The 26499-nt window shown below is 44.1% G+C and overlaps 1 protein-coding gene across 1 annotated transcript in view; it reads right to left on the bottom strand.

The window, feature by feature from the left end:
• The window catches only part of plekhh2 (pleckstrin homology domain containing, family H (with MyTH4 domain) member 2), a 52815-nt gene that overhangs the window by 4682 nt on the left and 21634 nt on the right, over nt 1–26499 (bottom strand). The window contains 26 exon segments of the mRNA XM_029669735.2: nt 135–264; nt 601–746; nt 1125–1266; nt 1373–1470; nt 2022–2177; nt 2702–2879; nt 3012–3109; nt 3670–3849; nt 4054–4166; nt 4339–4447; nt 5932–6111; nt 6218–6298; nt 6836–6994; nt 7118–7204; nt 7706–7819; nt 10908–11044; nt 11238–11415; nt 11567–11661; nt 11769–11844; nt 11925–12671; nt 12674–12810; nt 20564–20743; nt 20829–20910; nt 21150–21233; nt 21441–21590; nt 22321–22383. Coding sequence (XP_029525595.2) covers nt 135–264; nt 601–746; nt 1125–1266; nt 1373–1470; nt 2022–2177; nt 2702–2879; nt 3012–3109; nt 3670–3849; nt 4054–4166; nt 4339–4447; nt 5932–6111; nt 6218–6298; nt 6836–6994; nt 7118–7204; nt 7706–7819; nt 10908–11044; nt 11238–11415; nt 11567–11661; nt 11769–11844; nt 11925–12671; nt 12674–12810; nt 20564–20743; nt 20829–20910; nt 21150–21233; nt 21441–21590; nt 22321–22383 — 3900 coding nt within the window.

The following is a 26499-nucleotide window of genomic DNA, read 5'->3' as shown; positions in this document are numbered from 1 at the left end:
CATAGAAAAAACCCAATGCTCAGTGTGGCCAATGATGAGGTCATCTGAAATGTCAACAAATAGGTAAATGTGTATGTGGAAGTATTTTTAAATAAAATCATTAGTCTTTGTCCAGTACATAAACACACACACACCTCTGCTTCAAACAGCTTGGCCCCGAAGAAGGGCCACTTCCTAGCCACAGTCAGGTAGATGCGTACACACTCGGATGAACTTCGACCCCTGAGTGATGCCCATCGGGTGGACAGACGCTGGCGCAGTTGCCTGGGGGGTAGGAGAGGGTAGTTTATCAATGACAGAGTGTGTGTGAGGGGGATGAATAAATAACTGAAAGTATTTGAATCAGACCAAGAGAGAGTAATAATTACCCTTCGGAGGTGTGTGAAACTTGGGTAAAGAAGGAAATAATATCATACCTGGGTCCAAATACTATTTGAAATCTTTCAAATACTTTTAGCATTTGCTTTAGCGTGCCCTGAGTGTTATATGGTCGGGCTTTGCACTTTTAAAACTATTCTATTGGTTCCTTTGCGTCAATCAAGTCCAGACAAACGTTTTTGAACCCAGGTCTGTATAATGTAACACATTCTAGCAGCTTACCTGAGTTGTTCCTCAGTGGATGTCCTGCGGTAGTGTTTTGGGTAGAACCTCTCCAGTACCTGTTTCAGGGTCTGGTTGGACTTGGTCTGGGCTGAGTTGGGGCTGGCTGGGGTGGAGAACGGACGCTCAAAATCTCCAAACTCCACCTGAGACCAAAAACAATGACATTAACATTAAAAAAAGGGGACATTGGGCTTTACAGTGCGATACCGTCTAATGTCCACGACTGACAGGGAATACTTTAAAAGGTTCCCATTAAACCTGTCTATATTCTACAACTCTGAATACACTGTTGACTTTCAAAACAAGGTGAGACAATGACAAGTTGGCAAACTGCTCACACCCAGGCTAGGGGTACTGCAATGGCATTCAATACAATTGCAAAATCCCCATTCAACACATAGACAAAGGCAGAATAGATGATACTTCATTTACAATGGGCAGACAGTGAGGAGAGAGAAAAGACACCAATGATGTGTGTACATTATGTGATGATATACAGTAGGCATATGGACGTCACAGACCTGGGCAAGCAGGGCAGACATCTCCAGAGCCAGCTCCTTGTTGACAGGGAAGTGTCCTGCTGCGATGGCCTCGTTGGCCTGATAGACCAGGAGCAGCCTCTCTCTCTCGGACTCACCTCTCACCTGAGGAGAGAAGTAGAGCCTGCAAACACACACCCAGACACAGGTAGAGTGTTACAAAAGGTTGACTGGTGGCGAATGAGATCTCTACATACAAACAGTATGTGAATGTAAAGTGTCAAATCTACCTGTTCTTGTAGGTGAGCCTGACAGTCCTGGTGTTCTCAGATTTGCCCGTGTGCTGCTCCTTGGAAGCCTGCTCCCATTTGGAGATGATGTCACAGATCTGCGAGAGAGGAAGACACGCAACTTTTGTGATGGCTTTGTTGGAAAAAAAATGAATAAAGAACCCTGAAAAGGCAATTCCACCAATTTGTTCAGCACAATAGCAGTGTCTACATATGTGAAAACGGCACATTTTTACATTTTGTACAAACAAATATCCGGTTAAGAAGTTCTGCCCGATGACATTATCAAAAGTTGAAACATTGTAAAAACTGTGATTTTCAAACGCAATGAGATTCGCGTTGACGTGAGGAGCAAGAAAATACCCTCCCTCCGTCTAGAAACTCTGGAGAAAACCATAGAGAAGCATTTTATAGGACCTTTAATCTCATCTTTTTAACCACCGATCATAGAAACACGCCATTTTTTACATATGTAGACACTGGTATGGTGCTGAAGACAATGAATATGTGGTTGAAAAGTGTCGGAATTGCCCTTTAAGTGCTTTTCTAATAAACACAGCAGATATTGTCCCACATGTTTAAGTGGAGAAAACTCCTTCATTTAATTTGTGTGTTGATTCTGTGAACGTGGCCAGCTATTCAGTCTGACCTTGATGCCCCCCTGTAGACAGTGCTCCAGCTCTCGTCCAGTAGGGTCGTCCGTGTAGAGGCTGAAGCCTGATTGACCAGTTTTCCTCATGCCTGTGTCCTGGTTCAGTCTGCACTGAAATTCCTCCACTGTGGTAGAGGCATCAAAGCCCACTACCTGTATGGGGTACAATACACTGTAAATACACTGTAAATGTGTGTGTGTGTGTGTGTGCACTAGGGTTGCATATTACTTGAAACTTTATTTTTTAAAATCAGATTACATCTAGTTGCCTTTTGGGTACTTCAGATTATCACAGGTGTCTGTAATTATCTCACTGTGTGGCCTTATCACATGTAGAATATATAAAATAATCAAATAAGATTATTTTGTGAATACCACTGGTGTTTAATATGAGGGTTTCAACAGGAAATATATTTGATATATTTTACCATGTCAAATTTCTTTGTTGTAAATGTTGTGATACCAAACTGGTGGCCGTTGTGAAAAAAAGTAAATAGTTGAAAGTGTTGCAGAGTTTAAAAAGTGATTTAAGTATAAATGACCAAAGCCACCATAGACTGCCATATATGATTCCGTTAACTTTGGTAAATTACCGGTTAGCTCGGCAACCCTAGCATGCACACCCGTGCCTCTCTCTCCCTGTGTACACCAACTGGTAGAGAGAGTATGTGTTGTACCTGGTATGTGTTGTTGAGGAAGTGAACAGGTACACTGAAGGGCAGTGAGTGGTGGTATGGGTTCCTGAGAAGGATAGACAGGATCTCCATACGGGACGCCCTGGCCTGGCGCTCACCCTTCTGCTGTGTCCGCTCTACCGACCTCTGACAGTAGATGGCGTATTTACCCACCTCTGTTCTGAGAGAGACACAGGGGAAAGTACAGTCAAATTGCAGGTAAACACAGGGTTGGGTGAGCAAATGAGCGACTAGGAAGTCAGACTAGGGACAATTTGCATGTGTGCGTGTGTGGGCGTGTGTGGATGCTCACCTTGAGTCTCCATGCCTCTTAAGGTGTACCTGCAGCAGCCAAAGGAAGGGGTGCTGGGGCAGAAAGAGACCCACACACAGAGCCAGGAACTGCCAGCCCTGTAGAAGACCATACACACATACACTCCGATTTGTTAGCTCTGTATACTAAACATCCGGAACACCTTCCTAATATTGCATTGTAGTTCTTGACACAAACCGGTACGCCTGGCACCTACTACCATACGCAGTTCAAAGGCACTTAAATCTTTTGTCTTGCCTATTCACTCTCTGAATGGCACACATACACAATCTCAACTGTCTCAAGGCCTAAAAATCCTTCATTAACCCTTCTCCTCCCCTTCATCTACACTGATTGAAGTGGATTTAACAAGTGCCATCAATAAGGGATGAAAACGTTCACCTGGTCAGTCTATGTCACGGAAAGAGCCGGTGTTCTTAATGTTTTGTACACTCAGTGGATAAGGGCAAACTCTGTTTAAATCCATTGCAGTTCACTAGTTCATATTCAAATAAATACTCTGCATGCTACAGTTTAACGCATTCGCAACAATCTATTCATGGCCGCCACAAGCCATTGTGTTTGTCAGGTGTGGACTGTATGCAGCTTTTCATGTACTCCTGCTGCCCCCGGATGGTGTAAGAGTGTGTATGTGTACCTGTAAGGGCCAGGGCTGCCCTTGGGGCTGTCTCTTGGTTGTCTGTTTGATGAGCTGACAGAATAACTCATTCTGTAGCTCTGGGTGGGTCAGGCACACCTGCAAAGCACTCTGGGCCAGGGACACGTGGTAGTCAATAGCTGGAGCATCGATGGCCACGTTGATGAAGAGCTGGCATGTCTGGAGGAGTGGGAGAGAGGGGGACAGAAAGAGAGAGAGAGGAGATAGAAAGAGAAAGGAGGAGAGTCCTCGGAAAAAACAGACATAGCTCTTTGAATATCATTTATTGTCAAACGACTGCAATGCTAACCAACTCTCTTTGCGCGTACATGTCTGTTGGTGTGTGTGCGTGAGTGTTTGTGTGCGTGTGTGTGTGTATCCTACCTTAAACAACTTGATGGCCTCAGTCTGCAGGGCCTGAGAGGGCAGGGTGGTGAGGGCAGAGACCAGACCCTCTTTACTGAAACACAGCATGGGGTGTCTCCAGCTCTGAGAGTCTGAACGAAAGAGCAAGAGACAAATAGCAAGTTAGGAAAGCGCAGTCCAAACTATTGACATACTGAGGAGAAGTCTTGCACGCCCGACTTACAGGCTCTTCAGCTGTTGAAAGTGACTAACTGTTGAGATACTGAATCAGACAAAAGTCAGGAAGAGCAGTATGACACTCACTTGGTTCTCCCTCCACATTGAGCAGTTTGCCCACCAACTGCTCAAACTCTGTGCCCACCTTGCCCAAAGTGGTGCCCGCTGCCACCGACAGGTGATACAGCCAAGCATCCTAAAGAAACCAGAAGACAGGACAGTAGCTTTAGCGGTGTGGCTATCAAGTGTTCATCCCAGTTGGATTTTTTTCACACTAAATCTACACAAAATACTTCATAACGTCAAAGTGAAAAGAAAATTATATAAATGTTTACAAATTTATAAAAAATGAAATTTATTAACCCAAACCTAAATAAGTTCAGGAGTAAAAATGTGCTTAACAAATCACTTTTTAAAATATTTTTTTTTACCTTTATTTAACTAGGCAAGTCAGTTAAGAACAAATTCTTATTTACAATGACGGCCCACCGGCCAAACGCCCTATCACGGCCGGTTGTTTTACAGCCTGGATTCGAACCAGGTTGTCTGTTGTCTGTAGTAGTGACGCCTCTAGCACTGAGCTGCAGTGTCTTAGACCACTGCGCCACTTGGGAGCAACATAAGTTGCATGGACTCATTCTGTGTGCAATAATAGTGGTTAACATGATTTCTGAATGACTACCCCATCTCTGTACCCCCCACCCATACAATTATCTGTAAGGTCCCTCAGTTGATTAATGAATTACAAGCACAGAGTCAACCACAAAGAGCCGGGAGCTTTTCCAATGCCTGGCAAAGAAGGGCAACGATTGGTAGACGGGTAAGAAAAAAAAACAGACACTTTCTGTCCTGAAAACAAAGCATTATGTTTGGGGCAAATCCAACACAGCACCATAGAGTACCACTCTCCATATTTTCAAGCATGGTGGCTGCATCATGTTATGGGTATGCTTGTCATCGGCAAGGTCTGGTGACAGTAACCTAAAACACAAGGTCAAATCTACACTGGCGTTGCTTACCAAGAAGACAGTGAATGTTCCTGAGTGGTCTAGTTACAGTTTTGACTTAAATCCGCTTGAAAATCTATGGCAAGACTTGAAGATGGCTGTCTAGCAATAATCAACAACCAACTTGACAGAGCTTGAAGAATTTGAAAAGAACAATGCTCAAATATTGCACAATCCAGGTGTGCAAAGATTTTAGCGACTTAGCTACCCAAAATACTCACAGCTGTAATTGCTGAAAAAGATGTCTCTAACATGTATTGACTTAGGGGATGAATACCTATTTAAATGTGTGTTTTATAAAAAATCAAAAAAAATCAAACTTTGACATTACAGAGTGTTTTGTGTAGATCTTTGACCATTTTGTCCCTATTAAATACATTTAAATTCCACTTTGTAACACAATGAAATGTTCAGAAAACTGGGCGGGGGGGGACTTATGATAGGCACTGTACAGTATATTGGCTAAATACGGCAGTATTAGCAGTATCTACCACTTAGGTAAAGCATGGTGCTTGCAACACCTCCGTTGTGGGTTTGATTGTAGCATGTGGAACACGTACTAAAATGTATTCACTGTAGGTAATGTTTGTGTCTGTGTGACCATACTGTACTGGCTTTTTATCATGGGAAGTTCTCTACCATGCATCCATACTCATTTTGGCTCCTCTCATACCTTCTCATGTCGGGATTCAATGAGCAGGTAGGTGGGGCCCTGCTCCTGGGGATGGACAGCTATGGTGTGGGGCGGGGCCTCTAAGCCCCTCCCGCATGACTTCAGCTCCTCATCCGAGTCATGTGACCTGTCCACCTCCTCCACCCGAGCCTCCCACAGCTTGATCTGACCTAGGGGGAACTGATGGGGCACATAAGCACGCACACATGCACACTGCGCGTTGGTATGGTGAATGGGAAGATAGATGAGAGCAGACTGTGTGAGTATTAGTGAATGAGTTGTGTACCTTGTCTTCCTGACTGCGGAAGTAGTAGAGTGTTTTACCGATGAGGGCACACCACACCCGCTTGGAGTAGCCATGTTTCACCTGACAGAGATACAAAAAAAAGTTACTTTCACTTCAATGAGGCGCTGGTCATTGGTAACCACCGTAGTCAACCAAATGTCAACAGTCAACTCATAGAGTCATAGTTCAAATAGAGAGTTTAAGGGTCAATCTGCAGTTCAAACAATAACAAAGCCTTGCACCTGGCCACTGTTTTGGTAAACAGCGATGCAGAAATGAGGGGTAGGGCTGAAGAAATGTAACCACTCTAAAATGTATAGACAGAGCTGTGGATGCAAGGGAGGATCATCCATGATATTAAAATGCTAGTTTAAACAACATTTTGAGGCTGTACAAGGTTTGTTTACAATGACATTGTTTATAAACAAAGGAGTAAAAAAAGCTTATATTTCGGGTTCTGATTGGGTTAGACAGTTGAACTAAGCTCATGAGGCATTTATAAGTTATATTCCTCAAGAACCAATAGATATATATTATGAATTTTAAAAAGTAACAAAACGGATGTAGCCCCTTTAAAGTTCATGGCTATCAGGGATATTTAGTGATGTAAGTCAGAACCTTGATGAGGTGGCCCTTCATCCCGGGTCGTATCTCAGGCTGAGCAAAAAGTGGGCTGGCTGTTTTGACCCTCAGAACACTCTGTAGAACCCTCAGCCACTCCTCTAGCAGGTTGGGAGAGTCTGCCTTCAGATAGTATATCCTCTTCCCTGTAACAATCTGAGATCACACGCGCACGGCACGCACACAAACACATACAGGAAATGATAGTTAATGCAAAAAATGTGCAGGCACATATCCACATGAACACACTCTTGCTCTCTCTGTCGCACGCACAAGTACCTGGAGCACTTGCTTCCCGTCACCACGGGCGATGCTACTGGTGGCGTTGACCTCAATCTGACCCTGTGGTCTCCGGATGACATCACTCTGGGAAGACCAATCACATGGGCTTGTTCAGTAAATGACATAAGTGAGTGTTACAGTTCACTAAACCAAATCATCAGAGCAGTCACGAGAGCTACAGACGTAGAGCTTCATTTGATCACTCTTTTGTTGACGTGTATTGTATTCAAGGTTTAATAAAAAGACTTCTAAAGTTTGTAATTTCCACTTTAAAATGTCAGACTTCAACAAAAAATGTATATTAATTATAATCCACATAATAATTCACATTTCCTGTTGCTACAGGTTTATTTGAGCAAACTGGCTCAAATTAAGATCCGTTTTCTGTAGACTTGAGCCTGTACAAGGAGACATGGCAGAGAAGCACACACTAAATATAACCTCAGCTATATATAAACCCATAAATAACAGATCCAAACAGTGTCAGTCCACATTCATTTCAAAGCAAACTCTTGAGGACAGTTGGTATACATGATTTGAGCGAGTGTGTGTGTGTGTGTGACTGTGTGACTTTCTTTAACTGACCGGTGACTTGTAATAGAGCAGCTCTCCATCTTTGAGGACAAACCAGCGCCTCTTCCACGTCTTCTTCCACGTCTTCACCATCTTCAGGAGGTACCCTGACTTCTCCATGGGCTCCTAGAAACCCACAAGGCGGGGAGTGGTGTGTGAGTATAGTATCAGCTGTAGGGTATACAGTGCATTCGGAAAGTATTCAAACCCCTTGACTTATTCTACATTTTGTTATGTTATAGCCTTATTCTAAAATTGATTAAATCGTTTCTCCCCCTCAATCAACAGAATACCCCATAAAGACAAAGCAAAAACAGGTTTTTAGAAGCGTAACTAGTCTCCCGGCGTAACTAGTCTCCTGAATGCCAAGCGTAACTAGTCTCCCAGTCCCTGCCTCTGAAAAACATCCCCACAGCATGATGCTGCCACCACCATGCTTCACCGTAGGGATGGTGCAAGGTTTCCTCCAGAAATGACACTTGGCATTCAGGTCAAAGAGTTCAATCTTCATTAGGTCAGAGAATCTTGTTTCTCATAATCTGAAAGTCCATTGGGTGCCTTTTGGAAAACTCCAAGTGGGCTATCATGTGCATTTTACTGAGGAGTGGCTTCTGCCTGACCACTCTCTGGAAGGTTCTCCCATATCCACAGAGAAACTCTGGAGCTCTGTGAGAGTGACCATTGGGTTCTTGGTCACCTCCCTGACCAAGGCCCTTCTCCCCCGATTGCTCAGTCTTCCATTTAAGGATGATGAAGGCCACTGTGTTCTTGGGGACCTTCAATGCTGAAGAAATGTGTTGGTACCCTTCCCCAGATTGTCACAGGTCAGGTTTTCTCCCTTGAGTGGACTACCTGTGGTTGCCACTGAAGAGCACCCTTGGGTTTATTCTAGTATCCAGGTGACCCTGATTGGGCTTATTGGGATCACCAGCTGGATGACTATTTAGGTTCCTCTGTGGACTGTGCCAATTGCTCAGTTCTCATGTTTTGTTCAATGTTCTCATGTGCCCTTGCTTTGTTGTTTTGCTATGAAGACCTTAAGTAAATATTCTGGATTTACCCTTACCTCTGCCTGCAGTGTTTCTCTGCGCCTGGGTCAAGTTCATACTAGCACTAATATCACAGTAGACCTGAGCCACTGGCCCAGTCCACATAGGAATCTAAATAGTCATCCAGCAGGTGATCCCAATCAGGGTCACCTGGATACAAGGGAGAAAACCTGACTTGTGACAGGAGCTTATCGTTCTGGCCATCCGGATTGACAACCGGCTTCGGGAATGTCGTCATGAGCGGATGGAGGGGTCCCGAGTTGGTTCCAGTGTTTCGGGCTCCGCTGAGGGAGTCGATTCTTAATTTGTTCCACTGCCGTATGAGCCTGTCCACCGTCAGGGTTCTCAATTTGGCTATGGTTCTCCTTCAGAGGAGCCGATGCAATTGGGAGGCACCACACTTTCCGCTCTGGAGAGTCAGATACAGTCTCCTACAACTGATACGGTACGCACCTCACACATTAGCTCGCCAAAAGAGGCTGCCACTCACTAAGCTGGACACTCCGTTGTCGGTCACTGCGCTAGATGGTCAACCCCTAGAGCCTGGGAAGGTGAAACAACTCACCATGCCTATTCAGCTACAAGTTCTGGATGACCATGTGGTGCTTATCCAGTTACATCTGGTGGACTCTCCTGAGCTTCCCCTGGTTCTTGGACATCCATGGCTTTCCACCCATAATCTTCAAATTGACTGGCCTTCGGGAAGAGTTCTGGGATGGAATCCTTCATGCCAGTTCACCTGCCAGCAACTCTCTCCACACCTTTCCGGTCCTGCTCGTCTGGAGACTTCCGATCCTCCTGTTCCTCTGGCTGGGGATGACATGCCTGATCTTTCCCGCGTACCTCAGGATTACTGGGAACTTGGTCAGGTCTTCAGCAAACAGAGGGCCAGCGAACTGCCTCCTCACAGGCCCTATGATTGTGCCATCTACCTCCTGTCCGCCACCACTCCTCAGAGAGGAGAGCTGTATTCTCTCTCAGGTCCAGAGACTGCAGCCATGAACAGTTATATTGAGGAGGTGCTGGCGGCTGATTTTATTCAGCTGTCCACTTCACCTGCAGGAGCGGGTTTTTTCTTTGTTGGGAAGAAGGATGGGGGATTACGTCCCTGTATCGATTACCGGGGTTTAAATAATATTACCATCAAGAAGGGTCAATTCCATCGATTTTCAGCTATATAGACCTTATATAGACAGGTGTGTGCCTTTCCAAATCATGTCCAATCAATTGAATTTACCACAGGTGGACTCCAATCAAGTTGTTAGAAACATCTCAAGGATGATCAATGGAAACAGGATGCACCTGAGCTCAATTTCAGGTCTCATAGCAAAGGGTCTGAATACTTATATATATAAAATAAAATAAAAATTATTTACATTTCTATTTTGTACAGAAAAAAAACTTTTCTCCCCAATTTCTCATCGCTCTAACTCCCCAACGGGCTCGGGAGAGGTGAAGGTCGAGTCATGCGTCTCTCGAAACATAACCCGCCAAGTCGCGCTTCTTAACACCCGCTCGCTTAACCCGGAAACCAGCTGCACCAATGTGTCGGCCCGCCACAAGGAGTCGGCCTACCACCATGACGTGGAAACGCATGAAAAGTTTATCAGCAGATGAAAAAAAGTCATGGACTTCACATGGTGATTAACTATAGTTGATCATACAAATCTTCAATAGACTAAATATCGAGGATAGGCTATTATTTGATTGCTGGTGACATGATGATCGGTGCTTGGTTGCCAATTATCAAATAAAATGATTATCCACAATTTCATCATATAACCTGTCCACGTTATCAGCAAACTCTTGTCAAGAGAGCGTGCGCCAAAACCAGATTGGGCAAGTTCGCTGTATTATTGGAACAGTTGATGAGACAAAACCATCGGTAGAGTTGAAAATGCAATGGAAACACATATAACTTTGATTTTTTAATTTGGTACATACATGGGAACTTAACTGCTAAAGTGTTTTTTATGTGCAGTACGTCATCACGCAGCGCCTTTTTATCCGCAACGAGTCAGTTTGATGGAAACACCCCTCTGGTGGCATATTGTATCATGCAGATTTTAGAATATTGGAATGAAAATCTGTCGCCAGTTGGATGGAAACCTAGCTATAGAGAGAGAAACGTGGCTTGTGCTCAACAAAAAAGACAATGTTCTTACACTCTTGCCGTTGTCGCGGGTGCTGGAGCAGGTCTTGGGCAGTTTCTGCTCTGGCTCAGAACACTCTGTGTCAGTAGAGTAGGCATCAGGAGGAATGGCATAGTCACTCTCTGATGTCATGGACGACATGGACACTGCTGGACAAGCAGGGGCAACACAAACAGTCATGAGAACATGGTAATAAACACGTTTGGATTTGGTTTTAATATGAAGCAATGTGAGATGCGTACTCTTGTGTGAGTTTTCTTGTAGTGTGTGTGTGTGTATATGTGTGAGGTGTCTGACCGTGTGTGTCTGTATTTATGAAGAGTCTGTGTGTGTGCTCAGTACCTCTCTTGAGGGAGCGGGGGCTGCCGGGGTTGCTGTTCTTGCGGGAGCCGGATCTAGAGGGGTGTGAGCTACATTTAGATGCTTCCTCTACTTCTGAGCTGGACGACTCCTCTGAGCTGGACGACGACTCTGAGCTGCACGACTCTGAGAATGGACTACTGCTCAGCAGAGTGGCTTTCTAGAGAAGGTAATACACACCATCAGCTTGACACACACACACACACACACACACTAGAGGGTCACATTAAAAACAGGACTTCTGTGGGTGACACACACACACAGTATATTTGCACACTCACACGTACACACCTACACATGCACACACCTACCCCCTTCAGCGTAGTGTAAACAGGCGTGGTCATGTTCTTATAGATGAGGGATGTGTAGAGCACAAAAGCAGGGTACGAGGACTGGAGGGAGGGGTCTGGAACAGAAATGACAGTTCAATCAGCCAATCACAGAACCTTCTACAAAACACAGGACCAATGGCAGAACGGTACTGACCCAGTAATTTCGTCTTCTCTCGCTCACCTTTGCTTGTCTGGTCTGTACATGAGGTCTCTGACAGCCTGATGCCAGACTTAGCCACTGCATATATCCGGCTTTCCTAAAGTAACAGTCAACACAAGCAAAGCATAAAACACTCAAAGTATGTACAATAATAGGTAGATAGAACTTAGTGCTCACCCAGGAGGGGAACCTGTGTAGAGGGGGTGTTGGTGGTTTGCTCCCTGGCACCGTGGGAGGGGGGTCTGGGATCTCTGGGGGCTCCTCTTCGTCCGTGGCGAGTGAGGCTGGTGAGGTGCTCAAGGTCGGCTTGGTGGCTGGCTGAGGCGGAGTGTCTCTACTTGTCTCCATGCTGACCTCCTGTTCCTGATCCAGGTCGGTCTCCTGGGGCCTAAGGGGGCGGAGCATGCTGATGGCATTGCGTGTCCGTCCATGAGCCGCCTCCGTGCTGATTGGCGGCTGGCTCAGGTGTCTCTTGGCCAGGGCCACGCTCATCACTCCAAATCCAGCGGTCGTCCGCAGGCGGGGCTGCTTGGGGGAGGCAGGGAGGTCTCTGGAGTCCTGGGTGGAGGTGGGGCGCTTGGGGGTGAGGGTGGGGGTGAGGATGGGGCTAGGGGTGTTGGAGGGGTCACTGGAGGAGGACGAAGAGTCTAGTCTCTGGGACTGGAAGCGTTTGTTGAGTTCGTCCGAGGAGCAGTCCTCAAGTTTCCTCTCCCTGACCCCGTCCTTCTCCGCTAGCCCCCCCTCCCCGGACCCCGGCAGGTGGAAGTGGGGGCGCTTAGTACGCTCCATGTCATCATCGAACAGAGAGCTGCTGTCATCGGATGCCGTGAGGTAGGTATCGCTGCCGGGACGGCTGTACTTCAGAGGACACCCCCCTCCCTCACTGAAACGTCCACCCTCACCCTCTGAAGCAGCATTGAGAGCACAGAGGACACACAGTGCAACTCTGGCCCTCCTGCGCTCTCACACACACTCTCAGACTCCTCCTCTGAGGTAGCATCCGCTGCTCTGAGGCCTCCACTCTCTGCCCCGGAGGAGTATGATGTCTGGTTAGTGCCGTTATCTGTCAAAGTAAACAAACACACTCCATGTCAATATCATGTACCAAATAACATACCAAATCAATGTTCTTCAACCCTGGTACTGGGGACCCACAGACGATGCTGTGCAGGCTTTTGAATTTTGATTAGTTAAGCTTCATAAGGTTTGTTAGCACAAAACTATGAAATAACACACATGGAATAATGTAGTAACCGAAAAATGTGTTAAACAAATCAAATATATTTTATATTTGAGATTCTTCAAAGTAGCCATCCTTTCCTTGATGTCAGCTTTGGTTACTACATAATTCCATATGTGTTATTTCATAGTTTTGATGTCTTCACTATTATTCTACAGTTGAAGTCAGTACACTTAGGTTGGAGTCATTAAAACTCGTTTTCAACCATTCCACAAATGTCTTGTTAACAAACTATAGTATTGGCAAGTTGGTTAGGATATCTACTTTGTGCATTACACAAGTCATTTTTCCAACAATTGTTTACAGGCAGAGTGTTTCACTTATAATTCACTGTATCACAATTCCAGTGGGTCAGAAGTTTACATACACTAAGTTGACTGTGCCTTTAAACTGCTTAGAAAATTCCAGAAAATGATGTCATGGCTTTAGAAGCTTCTGTTAGGCTAATTGACATAATTTGAGTCAATTTGATGTACCTGTGGATGTGTTTCAAGGCCTACCTTCAAACTCAGTGCCTCTTTGCTTGACATCATAGGAAAATCAAAAGAAATCAAAACAGAATTGTTTTTGTAGACCTCCACAAATCTGGTTCATCCTTGGGAGCAATTTCCAAACGCCTGAAGGTACCACTTTAATCTGTACAAACAATAGTACGCAAGTATAAACGCCATGGGACCACGCAGCAAGGAGACGCTCTCCTAGAGATGAACGTACTTTGGTGCGAAAAGTGCAAATCAATTCCAGAACAACAGCAAAGGACCTTGTGAAGATGCTGGAGGAAACAGGTATAAAAGTATCTATATTCACAGTAAAACGAGTCCAATATCGACATAACCTGAAAGGCCCCTCAGCAAGGAAGAAGCCACTGCTCCAAAACCGCCATAAAAAAACAGACTACGGTTTGCAACTGCACATGGGGACAAAGATCGTACTTTTTGGGGAAATGTCCTCTGGTCTGATGAAACAAAAATAGAACTGTTTGACCATAATGACAATCGTTATGTTTGGAGGAAAAAGGGGGAGGCTTGCAAGCTGAAGAACAGCATCCCAACTGTGAAGCATGGGGGTGGCAGCATCATGTTGTGGGGTGCTTTGCTGCAGGAGGGACTGGTGCACTTCACAAAATAGATTGCATCATGAGGACGGACAATTATGTGGATATATTGAAGCAACATCTCAAGACATCAGTCAGGAAGTTAAAGCCTGGTCGCAAATGGGTCTTCCAAATGGACAATGACCCCAAGCATACTTCCAAAGTTGTGGAAAAATGGCTTAAGGACAACAGTCAAGGTATTGGAGTGGCCATCAGAAAGCCCTGACCTCAATCCTATAGAACATTTGTGGGCAGAACTGAAAAAGCATGTGCGAGCAAGAAGGCCAACAAACCTGACTCATTTACACCAGCTTTGTCAGGAGGAATGGGCCAAAATTCAACAAACTTATTGTGGGAAGCTTGTGGAAGGCTACCTGAAACGTTTGACCCAAGTTAAGCAATTTAAAGGCAATGCTACCAAATACTAATTGAGTGTATGTACACTTCTGACCCACTGGGAATGCGATGAAAGAAATAAAAGCTGAAATAAATCATTCTTTCCACGATTATTCTGACATTTCACATTCTTAAAATAAAGTGGTGATCCTAACTGGCCTAAGGCAGGGAATGTTTACTAGGATTGAATGTCAGGAATTGTGAAAACTGAGTTTAAATGTACTTGGCTAAGGTGTATGTAAAGTTCCGACTTCAACTGTACAATGTAGAAAATGATATAAAATAAAGAAAAAACCTTGAATGAGTAGGTGTGCCCAAACTTTTGACATGAAGCCATTCTAATAGAACTCTACCTTTTTGAATGGAATGTATGGGACACGATACTAAGGCTACCATTACTTATCATACAAGCACTGTTTTGGTACAAATTATATATACAGTGGGGCAAAAAAGTATTTAGTCAGCCACCAATTGTGCAAGTTCTCCCACTTAAACAGATGAGAGAGGCCTGTAATTTTCATCATAGGTACACTTAAACTATGACACACAAAATGAGAAAAGAAAATCCAGAAAATCTCATTGTAGGATTTTTAATGATTTTATTTTCAAATTATGGTAGAAAATAAGTATTTGGTCAATTACAAACAAGCAAGATTTCTGGCTCTCACAAACCTGTAACTTCTTCTTTAAGAGGCTCCTCTTTCCTCCACTCGTTACCTGTATTAATGGCACCTGTTTGAACTTGTTATCAGTATAAAAGACACCTGTCCACAACCTCAAACAGCCACACTCCAAACTCCACTATGGCCAAGACCAAAGAGCTGTCAAAGAACACCAGAAACAAAATTGTAGACCTGCACCAAGCTGGGAAGACTGAATCTGCAATAGGTAAGCAGCTTGGTTTGAAGAAATCAACTGTGGGAGCAATTATTAGGAAATGGAAGACATACAAGACCACTGATAATCTCCCTCGATCTGGGGCTCCACGCAAGATCTCACCCCGTGGGGTCAAAATGATCACAAGAACGGTGAGCAAAAATCCCAGAACCACACAGGGGGACCTAGTGAATGACCTGCAGAGAGCTGGGACCAAAGTAACAAAGCCTACCATCAGTAACACACTACGCCGCCAGGGACTCGCCGCCAGGGACTCAAATCCTGCAGTGCCAGACGTGTCCCCCTGCTTAAGCCAGTACATGTCCAGGCCCGTCTGAAGTTTGCTAGAGAGCATTTGGATGATCCACAAGAAGATTGGGAGAATGTCATTTGGTCAGATGAAACCAAAATATAACTTTTTGGTAAAAACTCAACTCGTGTTTAGTGGACAAAGAATGCTGAGTTGCATCCAAATAACACCATACCTACTGTGAAACATGGGGGTGGAAACATCATGATTTGGGGCTGTTTTTCTGCAAAGGGACCAGGACGACTGATCCGTGTAAAAGAATGAATGGGGCCATGTATCGTGAGATTTTGAGTGAAAACCTCCTTCCATCAGCAAGGGCATTGAAGATGAAACATGGCTGGGTCTTTCAGCATGACAATGATCCCAAACACACCGCCCGGGCAACAAAGGAGTGGCTTCGTAAGAAGCATTTCAAGGTCCTGGAGTGGCCTAGCCAGTCTCCAGATCTCAACCCCATAGAAAATCTTTGGAGGGAGTTGAAAGTCCGTGTTGCCCAGCAACAGCCCCAAAACATCAATGCTCTAGAGGAGATCTGCATGGAGGAATGGGCCAAAATACCAGCAACAGTGTGTGAAAACCTTGTGAAGACTTACAGAAAACGTTTGACCTCTGTCATTGCCAGCAAAGGGTATATAACAAAGTATTGAGATAAACTTTGTTATTGACCAAATACTTATTTTCCACCATAATTTGCAAATAAATTCATTAAAAATCCTACAATGTGATTATCTGGATTTTTTTTCTCATTCTGTGTGTCATAGTTGAAGTGTACCTATAATGAAAATTACAGGCCTCTCATCTTTTTAAGTGGGAGAACTTGCACAATTGGTGGCTGACTAAACACTTTTTTTGCCCCACTGTATATACATATATCATTCTAATCCTCAGATATCACACAATATTTTTTTATCATTAGGAGCATGCTGAAATTTGATCCTCTCAATTTCCACCACATTTCTGCATACGTTTAAAGAAAACATACATAAGGGACACTTGGTTCATTTGATTGTGTTCTCCACCCCAAATATTTTAAGCAATCATTGGGCTGTATATGTACCAATCATTTATTCCATATGGCCATGTGAATCCTGTCCAACTAGAACCAAAGTAGCTGGCTGGCGGTCATTTTGGAAATGGGCTCTTTCAGAGTATAATAGATGATTCAATCTGCAATGGCACTATACATCTTTATGTAGTAGTTGACTCACTTTGTGAAAGTTACCTGTCTCTCAGCTGGACATAATGCATTCCTATGGGATTTTACTTAAAGTGACGTGTACAGGGCAGGTTTCCAGTCAAATTACTTAAGATGTACACTAAACAGAATATCATATTATATATCATTGCATTCAGTAGATTTAGTAGATTTCACATATTACTTTTAGAGTGTTAACCTGTAAACTATTGGAACTATCCATGAAAACCACGTTTTCACTACTTTTCAACAAAATAAATAAAGGATATGTATATATGGCATCTTTGGGCCATTTTATTGTGTTTTCCAGACCCCCTCAAACATTTTAAGCCATCATTGGGCTTTAGGAACCAAATATTATTATTATTATTTTTCCACCTTTATTTAACCAGGTAAGCCAGTTGAGAACAAGTTCTAATTTACAACGTCGACCTGGCCAAGATAAAGCAATGCAGTGCGACAAAAAAACAACACAGAGTTACACACAAACAAACGTACAGTCAATAACACAATAGAAAAATATATGTACAGTGTGTGCAAATGTAGAAGATTAGGGAGGTAAGGAAATAAATAGGCCATAGAGGCGAAATAATTACAATTTAGCATTAACACTGGAGTGATAGATGTGCAGATGATGATGTGCAAGTAGAGATACTGGGGTGCAAAAGAGCAATAGGATAAATAACAATATGGGGATGAGGTAGTTGGGTGTGCTATTTACAGATTCACTGTACCTGTACACAGCCATTGGAAAGCTGCTCCGACAGCTGATGCTTAAAGTTAGAGAGGGAGAAATAAGAGTCCAGCTTCAGTGATTTTTGCAATTCGTTCCAGTCATTGGCAGCAGAGAACTGAAAGGAAAGGTCGGCCGAAGGAAGTGTTGGCTTTGGGGATGACCAGTGAAATATACCTGCTGGAGCGTGTGCTACGGATGTTGCTGGGTGACCAGTGAGCTAAGATAAGTCGGGGCTTTACCTAGAAAAGACTTATAGATGACCTGGAGCCAGTGGGTTTGGCGACGAATATGTAGTGACGGCCAGCCAACGAGAGCATACAGGTCGCAGTGGTGGGTAGTAAATGAGGCTTTGGTGACAAAACGGATGGCACTGTGAGAGACTACATCCAGTTTTCTGAGTAGAGTTTTATGGAGATATGGCTTTGTGAATATTTTCCAATACGGCCAAATGCAGCTGGTTGGCAGCTGTACACAAGCCCTGAGTGGAGCAGCATACTACTGAGATGAACTTGAACAACCAAGTCGATTTCTCCTGTTGACTCTCTCTCAATGCCACACACCTGTCACTAATTATCAGGCCTGCCCTGATAGGCTCATCCACCTTCAGTTGGTATTTAAATCCTGTCAAGCCATTCCTCAGGTTTCTTTCCAGTTGTGTGCGTCCAAGTTAAGAGTACGTTTGTTTCCTATTTTCCATGTCTATTTTAGTTAAGTTATAACATTAAGAGGTCATGTAATTTCCTTATTTGAGATATATTGGTTTAATAGATTCATCCTCATCACCTTTACGTTATGCAACCTGCTTACAAGGTCTCTCCTTTGTTGCAGATCCACACACAAATGCAACTTTACCATGCCCAACCACAAGTAATTTAATAAATATGGACAAAATCTGTGCTGGAACAAAAACAAAAAAAGTACCACAATAAAATCACAATATGAGTCAATGTGCAGGGATATAGATTCGTCGAGGTAATTTGTACATATAGGTAGGGGTAAAGTGACTATGCATAGATAATAAACAGCGAGTAGCAGCAGAGTGTAATTGCAAATAGTCCAGGTGGCCCTTTGATTCATTGTTCAGCAGTCTTATGGCTTGGGGGTAGAAGCTGTTAAGGAGCCTATTGAACCTAGACTTGGTGCACCGGTATCGCTTGCTGTGCGGTAGCATTAGAGAACAGTCTATGACTTGGGTGACTGGAATCATTGACAATTTTTTGGGCCTTTTTCTGACACAGCCTACTATATAGGTCCTGGATGGCCCCAGTGATGTACTGGGCTGTATGCACTACCCTCTGTAGTGCCTTATGGTCGGATACTCGAGCAGTTGCCATACCAGGCAGAGATGCGACTGGTCAGGATGCTCTCGATGGTGCAGCTGTAGAAACTTCTGAGGATCTGGAGATTCATGACAAATCAAGTCTCCTGAGGGGGAAAAGGTGTTGTCATGCCCTCTTCATGACTTTCTTGATGTGTTTAACCATGATAGTTTGTTGGTGATGTGGCCACCAAGGAACTTGAAACTCTGAACCCCCTCCACTACAGCCCTGGCGATGTGAAGGGGGCTGTTCGGCCCTCCTTTTCCTGTAGTCCACGATCATCTCATTTGTCTTGCTCACGTTGAGGGAGAGGTTCTTGTCCTGCCACCACACTGCCAGGTCTCTTACCTCCTCCCTATAGGCTGTCTCATTGTTGTCGGTGATCAAGCCTACCACCGTTGTGTCGTCAGCAAACTTAATGATGGTGTCGGAGTCGTGCTTGGCCACGCAGTCGTTGGTGAACAGGGGAGTAAACACGGGGCCGTGTGAATGTTGGCTTCTGGTTGGGATATGTACGTACGGTCACTGTGGGGACAACGTCGTCGATGCATTTATTGATGAAGCCGGTGACTCCTCAATGCCATATTCTAGTCTGTGCTAGCAATAGAACGGACGGTAGAGGTGGGTTACCCACTCGCCAACAAATTCTCACAAGGCACCCTGATCTCCGCCCCCTTTATTTCCTTCATGTGAATGATGGGGATTAAGGCCATTATATCCTTTGCGTCCGACTCATTAAAGAAAATACCTTCGTCCAGTTCGAGGTGAGTTATTCGCTGTTCGGATATCCAGAAGCTCTTTTCGGTCATAAGAGCATCAACATTATGTACAAAAGAAGTAAAAAAAAGAAGTTACAAACAATGGCCAAAAAACACACAAAATAGCACAATTGGTTAGGAGCCTGTAAAACGGCAGCCATCCCCTCCGACGCCATTGTCAGAGTGCTGACAGATGTGTTAAATTTGGTGGCTCCATGACAAATAACAATATGTAGCCGCTGGACTATGGTCAAAATGACCACTATTAAGGTCACAATCAGAATTGTCTATATTATCTGTGTTTTTTTTAGTTGGTAGATAACATTAGTTTGGCATGATATTACCATATTTTCTTCTACCAGGAAATCCACATGGCAGTCATTTGATTAAAATGGCCACCCTGATTGACTGACAGGCTTCACAGACAGCCTCAATTTTTAAAATATTCCTTAAGATATCTAGTATTAATGTACCAAGTTTGATACTTGTATCATAAAATGGAACAATCATTTCACCTATACACTGGACTAGTGGTTCTCCTGGACCAGAAGTGAAGAACATACGATGTAGGATCTTAATTTGATCAGTCTTCTGATGCTAAGAATTGTCCTGTGGAGCAGGAAATGCAAACGTGTAGTATATTCAAAGTTTAAAACGTTTTTAAAACTTTGTAATTTCCACTTAAATGTCAGACATGATTTGCCTTAACAAAAAATGTATCAACACCTACAAAAATCTCCATGAATTATAATTCACATTTCCTGTTGCTGCAGGACAATTTTCCTGCTGTAGAAAACAGGCTGAAATGAAGATCCTACATCTGTAGTACGACATTGAGTCATAGAAATGATCAGTGATGGTCATCCAGTAGATATGAGGAGGTAGGGACTGACCAGTGTTGTTCCCCCCTTCGGCCTCGGGCTGGGTTCTGAGGGTCCTCTGGACGGGCTCGGGGCCTGTTAGGACCTGGGGGTTCTTCCCTCGTACCTGGAAACAGCCAAACGTCAGGCTGCTGAGACGCTGGGCTTCCCCGGGCTTAGACTGGACACCAACTCCTCGCTTTTGCTCCAGGGCTGGAACACATACATGAAACGGAGACTTTAAAATGTCTAGCCAGGGGACTTGGGTGTGTGTGTGTGTCTTTCCTGTGGTCCTTACCCTGCATCTGTTTCTGTATCTCCTGGATCTGAGCCTCCTGCTGAATGTTGGTCTCTCTCAGAGCAGCATTCTCCACCTCAAACTGGGAACAACACAAACACTTGTAACACCAAAAAGCATCAACACTAATACTATACAAATACACACACGCTTGATTTACTTTCCTTGTGGTGGCCAAACAATTGATTCCCATTGAAAGTCCTATTTCCCTGACCCTAATTGCAACCCTAAGCCTAAAATATAATTTTTCCTCGTGGGGACTGGCAAAATGTTTTCCTTGTTTTGTTATCCTTGTGAGGACATGCACTTTATGTACTGTACCTCACACAGCTTCAGCATCACCCACTCTTTGATCTTCGCTGCTTTCTCCTCCACAGTCTTAGCATCCTGGGCTCGGATCTGTTTCTGGTAAGGGAGTGAGACAGATATCAACACTGATCTAGGATCAGTATACCCTCCCCACAATCCTAACCTTAACCATTACGGGGGGAAAGAACAAAACTGACCTTAGATCACTGTCTAGTGGCAGCTCTTTACCTACTCCTCCAGCTGTAGTCACAAACACTGTTCTAGGATCAGCTTACCCTCCACCAATCCTAAACAACTGTTTACCTGCTCCTCCAGCTGTGTCTCCAGCAGGGTGATGACATCATCCTTCTCCTGTAGGAGAGACTGTAGGTCCTGACAGCGTTTGAACAACCGCACCTCAGAGTCACCTGACTGACCGTCTGGAGCCTTCGCCTTCTCCTCCATCCACTGCACCTGAGAGAGACACACACACATACTGTTACAAAGAGTATGCATACGCACACATCACACATAATAGAATGAGCTCAAGAAATATACAGGTCACTTCCCAAATAAAGGAAACACCTGAGTAAATGAGGTGTATGTCAAAGTATGTCAAAAGGACAGGTGTGGCTCCTGAGTTAATTAAGCAATTAACATCCCATCATGCTTAGGGTCATGTATAAAAATGGTGGGCAGGCCATTATTTTGGCTACCATGGCTATGGCCCCATAGGATGAAAAAGCCCCCATCCACAGGGCACGAGTGGTCACTGAATGGTTTGACGAGCATGAAAACGTGTAAACCATATGCCATGTCTCAGTCACCGGATCTCAACCCAACTGAACACTTATGGGAGGTTCTGGAGTGGCGGCTGAGAAGACAGTTTCCACCACCATCAAAACACCAAATGATGGAATTTCTCAGGCAAGAATGGCGTTGCATCCCTCCAGTAGAGTTCCAGACATGTGTAGAATCTATGCCAAGGTGCATTGAAGCGGTTCTAACTAGTGGTGACCCAACACCCTATGAAGACACTTTGTTGGTGTTGCCTTTATTTGGGCATTTACCTGTACGTGTAACAAACACACAAACACACACACACACACACACACACACACACACACACACACACACACACACACACACACACACACACACACACACACACACACACACACACACACACACACACCTCATTTACCTGCTGGTGAGCTTTGAAGGCACGTTTGTCTGCCTCTACCACCTGCGTCTCCAGCTGCTGAATCTGTAAGGGGGAGAATGATGGACGATGTTTATGTTCCATGTTTACATACACAGTCACTGACTACATCCTCAGTCCCACTCCCCTCACTTGCACTGAATGATGTGAACGAGACCTTTCATTCCCCTCTTGGTCTAGCACATTAAAACAATATTTATACAGATTTAGAGGAGAAATATCAACCTCCACTCAAGCCCAAATGCAACAACTACATCCAAATAAAGAATGGGAGGTGGTGCATACTAGACATAGTGAGTGTCATTACTGATAACACTTCCTGATTTATGTTCCTAAATGGAAAAGGGAACCGTTACATTCCCCAAATGCTCTTGCCTTGAGCATCCATTGTCAAATATATTTTGTATTAGATTTTTTAAAAATGTGACTAATAACAAAAATGCATCTATGTCATCACTAAACCTGTATAGTAAAGACTAACTCTTTGCCTACTTATGTGAGACTCGACTCCTGTTGTACTGCCCCTCTTGGTTACGGCTACAGTGTGTTACACGGAAGTCTGGTTGGACGTGAAAGTGTACGGGTGACAAGTCTCACGGTTACAGCCGGTCCTTTGTGTGCCCTGTCCAGAGAGGACTCTAAGAAAGCTGTCAGGCTCGTGTTAAACCACAGAGACACAGAGAGCGCCATTAATACCAGAGAACACCACTGTTTACACTGCAACGAGACGCCTAACAGATCTAGTGCACTTCGCACGCCACTTGGTTACAATTACAGTGGAAACACGCACGCACGGGCACGCATACATACACACACACACACACACACACACACACACACACACAAAGGAAAGACCGCACTGACGCGCACACAGACACAGCTTTGTGGGAACGGGGAATGTGGAAGAACTTATGAGTAGCATTCCTGTCAAATGCCTCAGCTCAAAGTGGCGGAAGTGGCAGAGAAACCAATGTCTTCTGAGGAGGCACACGAAGAATCCCAAGCCCTCTGACAAACACGGCCTTTGAATGTGCCGCAACAAAGTCCCATTACAGCAGCGGCATTCTATCCAAAACACACACACACACACACACACACACACACACACACACACACACACACAGTCCAGTATTCTGGGATCATGACATCATGGTGAGGCTATAGTGGAGCCTGTATAGACTGGAGAGCTGGCTCCAGAGTTGCTGCTGGACTCTCATTGCTCTGGCATTGGTTCTACTCAGCAATGTGTTTCCCTTTAGTTCTAGTAACTGGGAAATGGACCCAGCCCAGCCGTGCCCAGAGGTTAGCTGATGCTATGCCCTTACACACACACACACACACACACACACACACACACACACACACACTCAGAGTTTCCATTGCAGGAGAATAATACGTTTGGAAGACTCGCCATGTGGATCAAAACTGTAATGTATGGGTTTTCTGTGTGTGTGTGTGTGTGTGTGTGTGTGTGTGTGTTTGTGTGTGTGTGTGTGTACATAGGGAGCAAGAACCAAGGACGTTGTTTTATGGATATTTCAGTAGACCTAAAAGCCCAGTGAAATATTTTAAAAAGGGCAGTCAGTGAAGCCAGTGGTACACAGCAAATCCTGTCTGAACCAGTCGGGTCCGCTCTGTCTTCCAACTCCGGCTGAGGGAAGGAAGGCCTGGAGCCTATTCACAGCAGGGGCAGACTGTACACAATTGTACACACACACTACCCTAACTGTGGCCAGTGGTGTGCCAGCTGGACCAAAGGGTGTGTTCAGATCAAAAACACACATGAAACCTGCAGAGGGGTTGGGTTAAATGTGGAAGATACATTTCGGTTGAATGCATTGAGTTGTGCAACTGAACCCTTTCCCCTTTCCAATACGGCACCATACACACACACACAGGGCATAAGCGACATCCTTTTTTTGTTACTTATTTTTTACTCAGTCAGGGTTTCAACTCATTTTTAGATAGATAAATTAATCTAGCCAGCTATCTAAAAGTAATCATGGCAGATTTACAGACCGGGCACGTGCTCAGGGGCCCTGATCTCCAAGGGCCCTGAATGATTTTGTTAGTCATTCTCACTCCGATATCACATTAATATGGCATAAGATATGGCAAAATTTCAGGAAATTAGCTTTAAAACTTCAACAGTTTCTCCCCACCCCATGGCAAAATGTGCAGGAAATTGGATGTAAAACTGCTAATTTATCTCTCCGCGCCATGGCAAAGTATATAGAGAGTATGATTGCATGAAATGAGTTATACATTTGGTGGGGGCCCCCCAACCAAATCTCGCTTAGGGTCAGCCTTGCACACACATACAAATGGACACACGCACATGCACACAAAGGGGCAGGCAGGCAAGCACTCACGAACACACACACACACACACACATCTTCTTAGGAAGGATTCTCCAGAGCCCAAGGCCGTCCACAAATGACAACCCACAGCTTTATCTCAATGCACAGATATAGCATCAGGCAGAGAATAGAACTGTAATTACAGGCAGGCAATTCCATGATGGCATAATGAGGCCGAGACTCCGATTTTTCACTTTAAAAGTATGCCAAACAAAAACCATCGATTGCAAAGTTAACCCTTTACACTCGTGGGAATTGGCCGATATGCAAAGGGCTAAATTGAGATGCTTCTTACAGAAGAAATATAAAAAGCATATGCATAAACATGGTAGCAATTGAAAAGGAACAGTTTCGAGATTATAGGAAAATTATTTGACCAAAAGGTGAGAACACAACAGTTCACCTGACACAAGATCGAATCCAAAAATTACACTTTTGATTTTGTTCATTTGACAATTTTACTGTACCCTTCGTTGCATTTGTTGATAAAGAAATCAGAAAATAATCTGGATACATTCAGTAACATGATAAGGATATTCCTGGAAAATGTGGGGTAGGTGCAACAAAAGACAAAATAATTACAAGGGTTCTCAGTGAGAGGACTAATTGGTGTCTCCAAGTGGTCACACACCTCTCCAAAAAGCCTGTTCTATTGTCAATTTATTTTTAAAAACTATGTCAAAGTGTTAAGCTTTCACAATGCAATTCAGGGAAACAGATCAACATGTTGGTGCATATAGAATGAAGACGTGACTGCATTCAGCAAATGTCCTTCGCAAATAGACAAACATAGGCTCATTCTGTTCAGAACAACGCAGGGTATGACGCCATGTCATCTTGTAACTCTACATCACACATGGTGATTATAAACGTCGACACTGTATATAACATTAGTTTTATGATATGGAAATGTGAAGTGCACATTTGGACTCACAGGTGTTTGGCTTGCTTGCATGACTTCAAATCGGTATTTATTGATCCTCAATGTCTCATCTTTTAAAATATATAGAGTCCTCATAATTTACAGCATTTTCCTCACTCAGACAACAAAACGTGCAAAAGTTGCCCAATTAGCGGGAGGGATGGTGGCAACGTCTTGACGCGCGAGGTGCTCAAGTTCAGAACAGCTGTCAGTCAAAACCCATCCAGCGCTGTGAAGCGCAATCAGAGCACTGGTGTCATGTATAGCAGGTTACTGTACAGCCACTGCGTTCTAATTTAGGCGTTTATCAGAGCCCAAATCTGCCATTTTCAAGCCGTATATGGGTATGAGTATAAAGGGCTACACTAGCCATACAACTCCATGCACGAGCCACACAACTCCATGCACGAGCCACACAACTCCATGCACAAGCACTGCTTTTAACAATTTCCAGTGAAAATCTCCCTCAGTTGTTTATGTGACCACGTTTTCCAAGAACTGTTAAATATCTACACCGAATTAAGATTCAAAGATGCAGAAAGAATGGGGTGTCAGCTATGACATGACACCATAAGTTTCTAAAAATGTATTTTGGTTGAACTACAGTAAGAGAAGTGGATTAACACCTGGTAACAAAATGACACCATGGGTCCCTGATCTATACCATACACAAATGCATAATTATGAATGTCAATTCATGTCTCTTCATGGTGATGTATCCTGAATGGGTACACAAACATAGAAAAATGCAATATCCTCCTTTGCATGTTTTGGTGTTATTCTCCCCCAAAACAAGACCAAATCTGGTTGGTCCGGACGGCATCAAATCTGTACCAATCATAGACGTCTACGTTTCACAAGCTTGGACATCACAGTAC

This window comes from Oncorhynchus nerka, linkage group LG10 (genome assembly GCF_034236695.1).
Source record: "Oncorhynchus nerka isolate Pitt River linkage group LG10, Oner_Uvic_2.0, whole genome shotgun sequence".
NCBI classification, from domain to species: domain Eukaryota; kingdom Metazoa; phylum Chordata; class Actinopteri; order Salmoniformes; family Salmonidae; genus Oncorhynchus; species Oncorhynchus nerka.
Note: the sequence above shows the minus strand (reverse complement) of the source record. Positions and strands in the feature narration are given on the sequence as shown.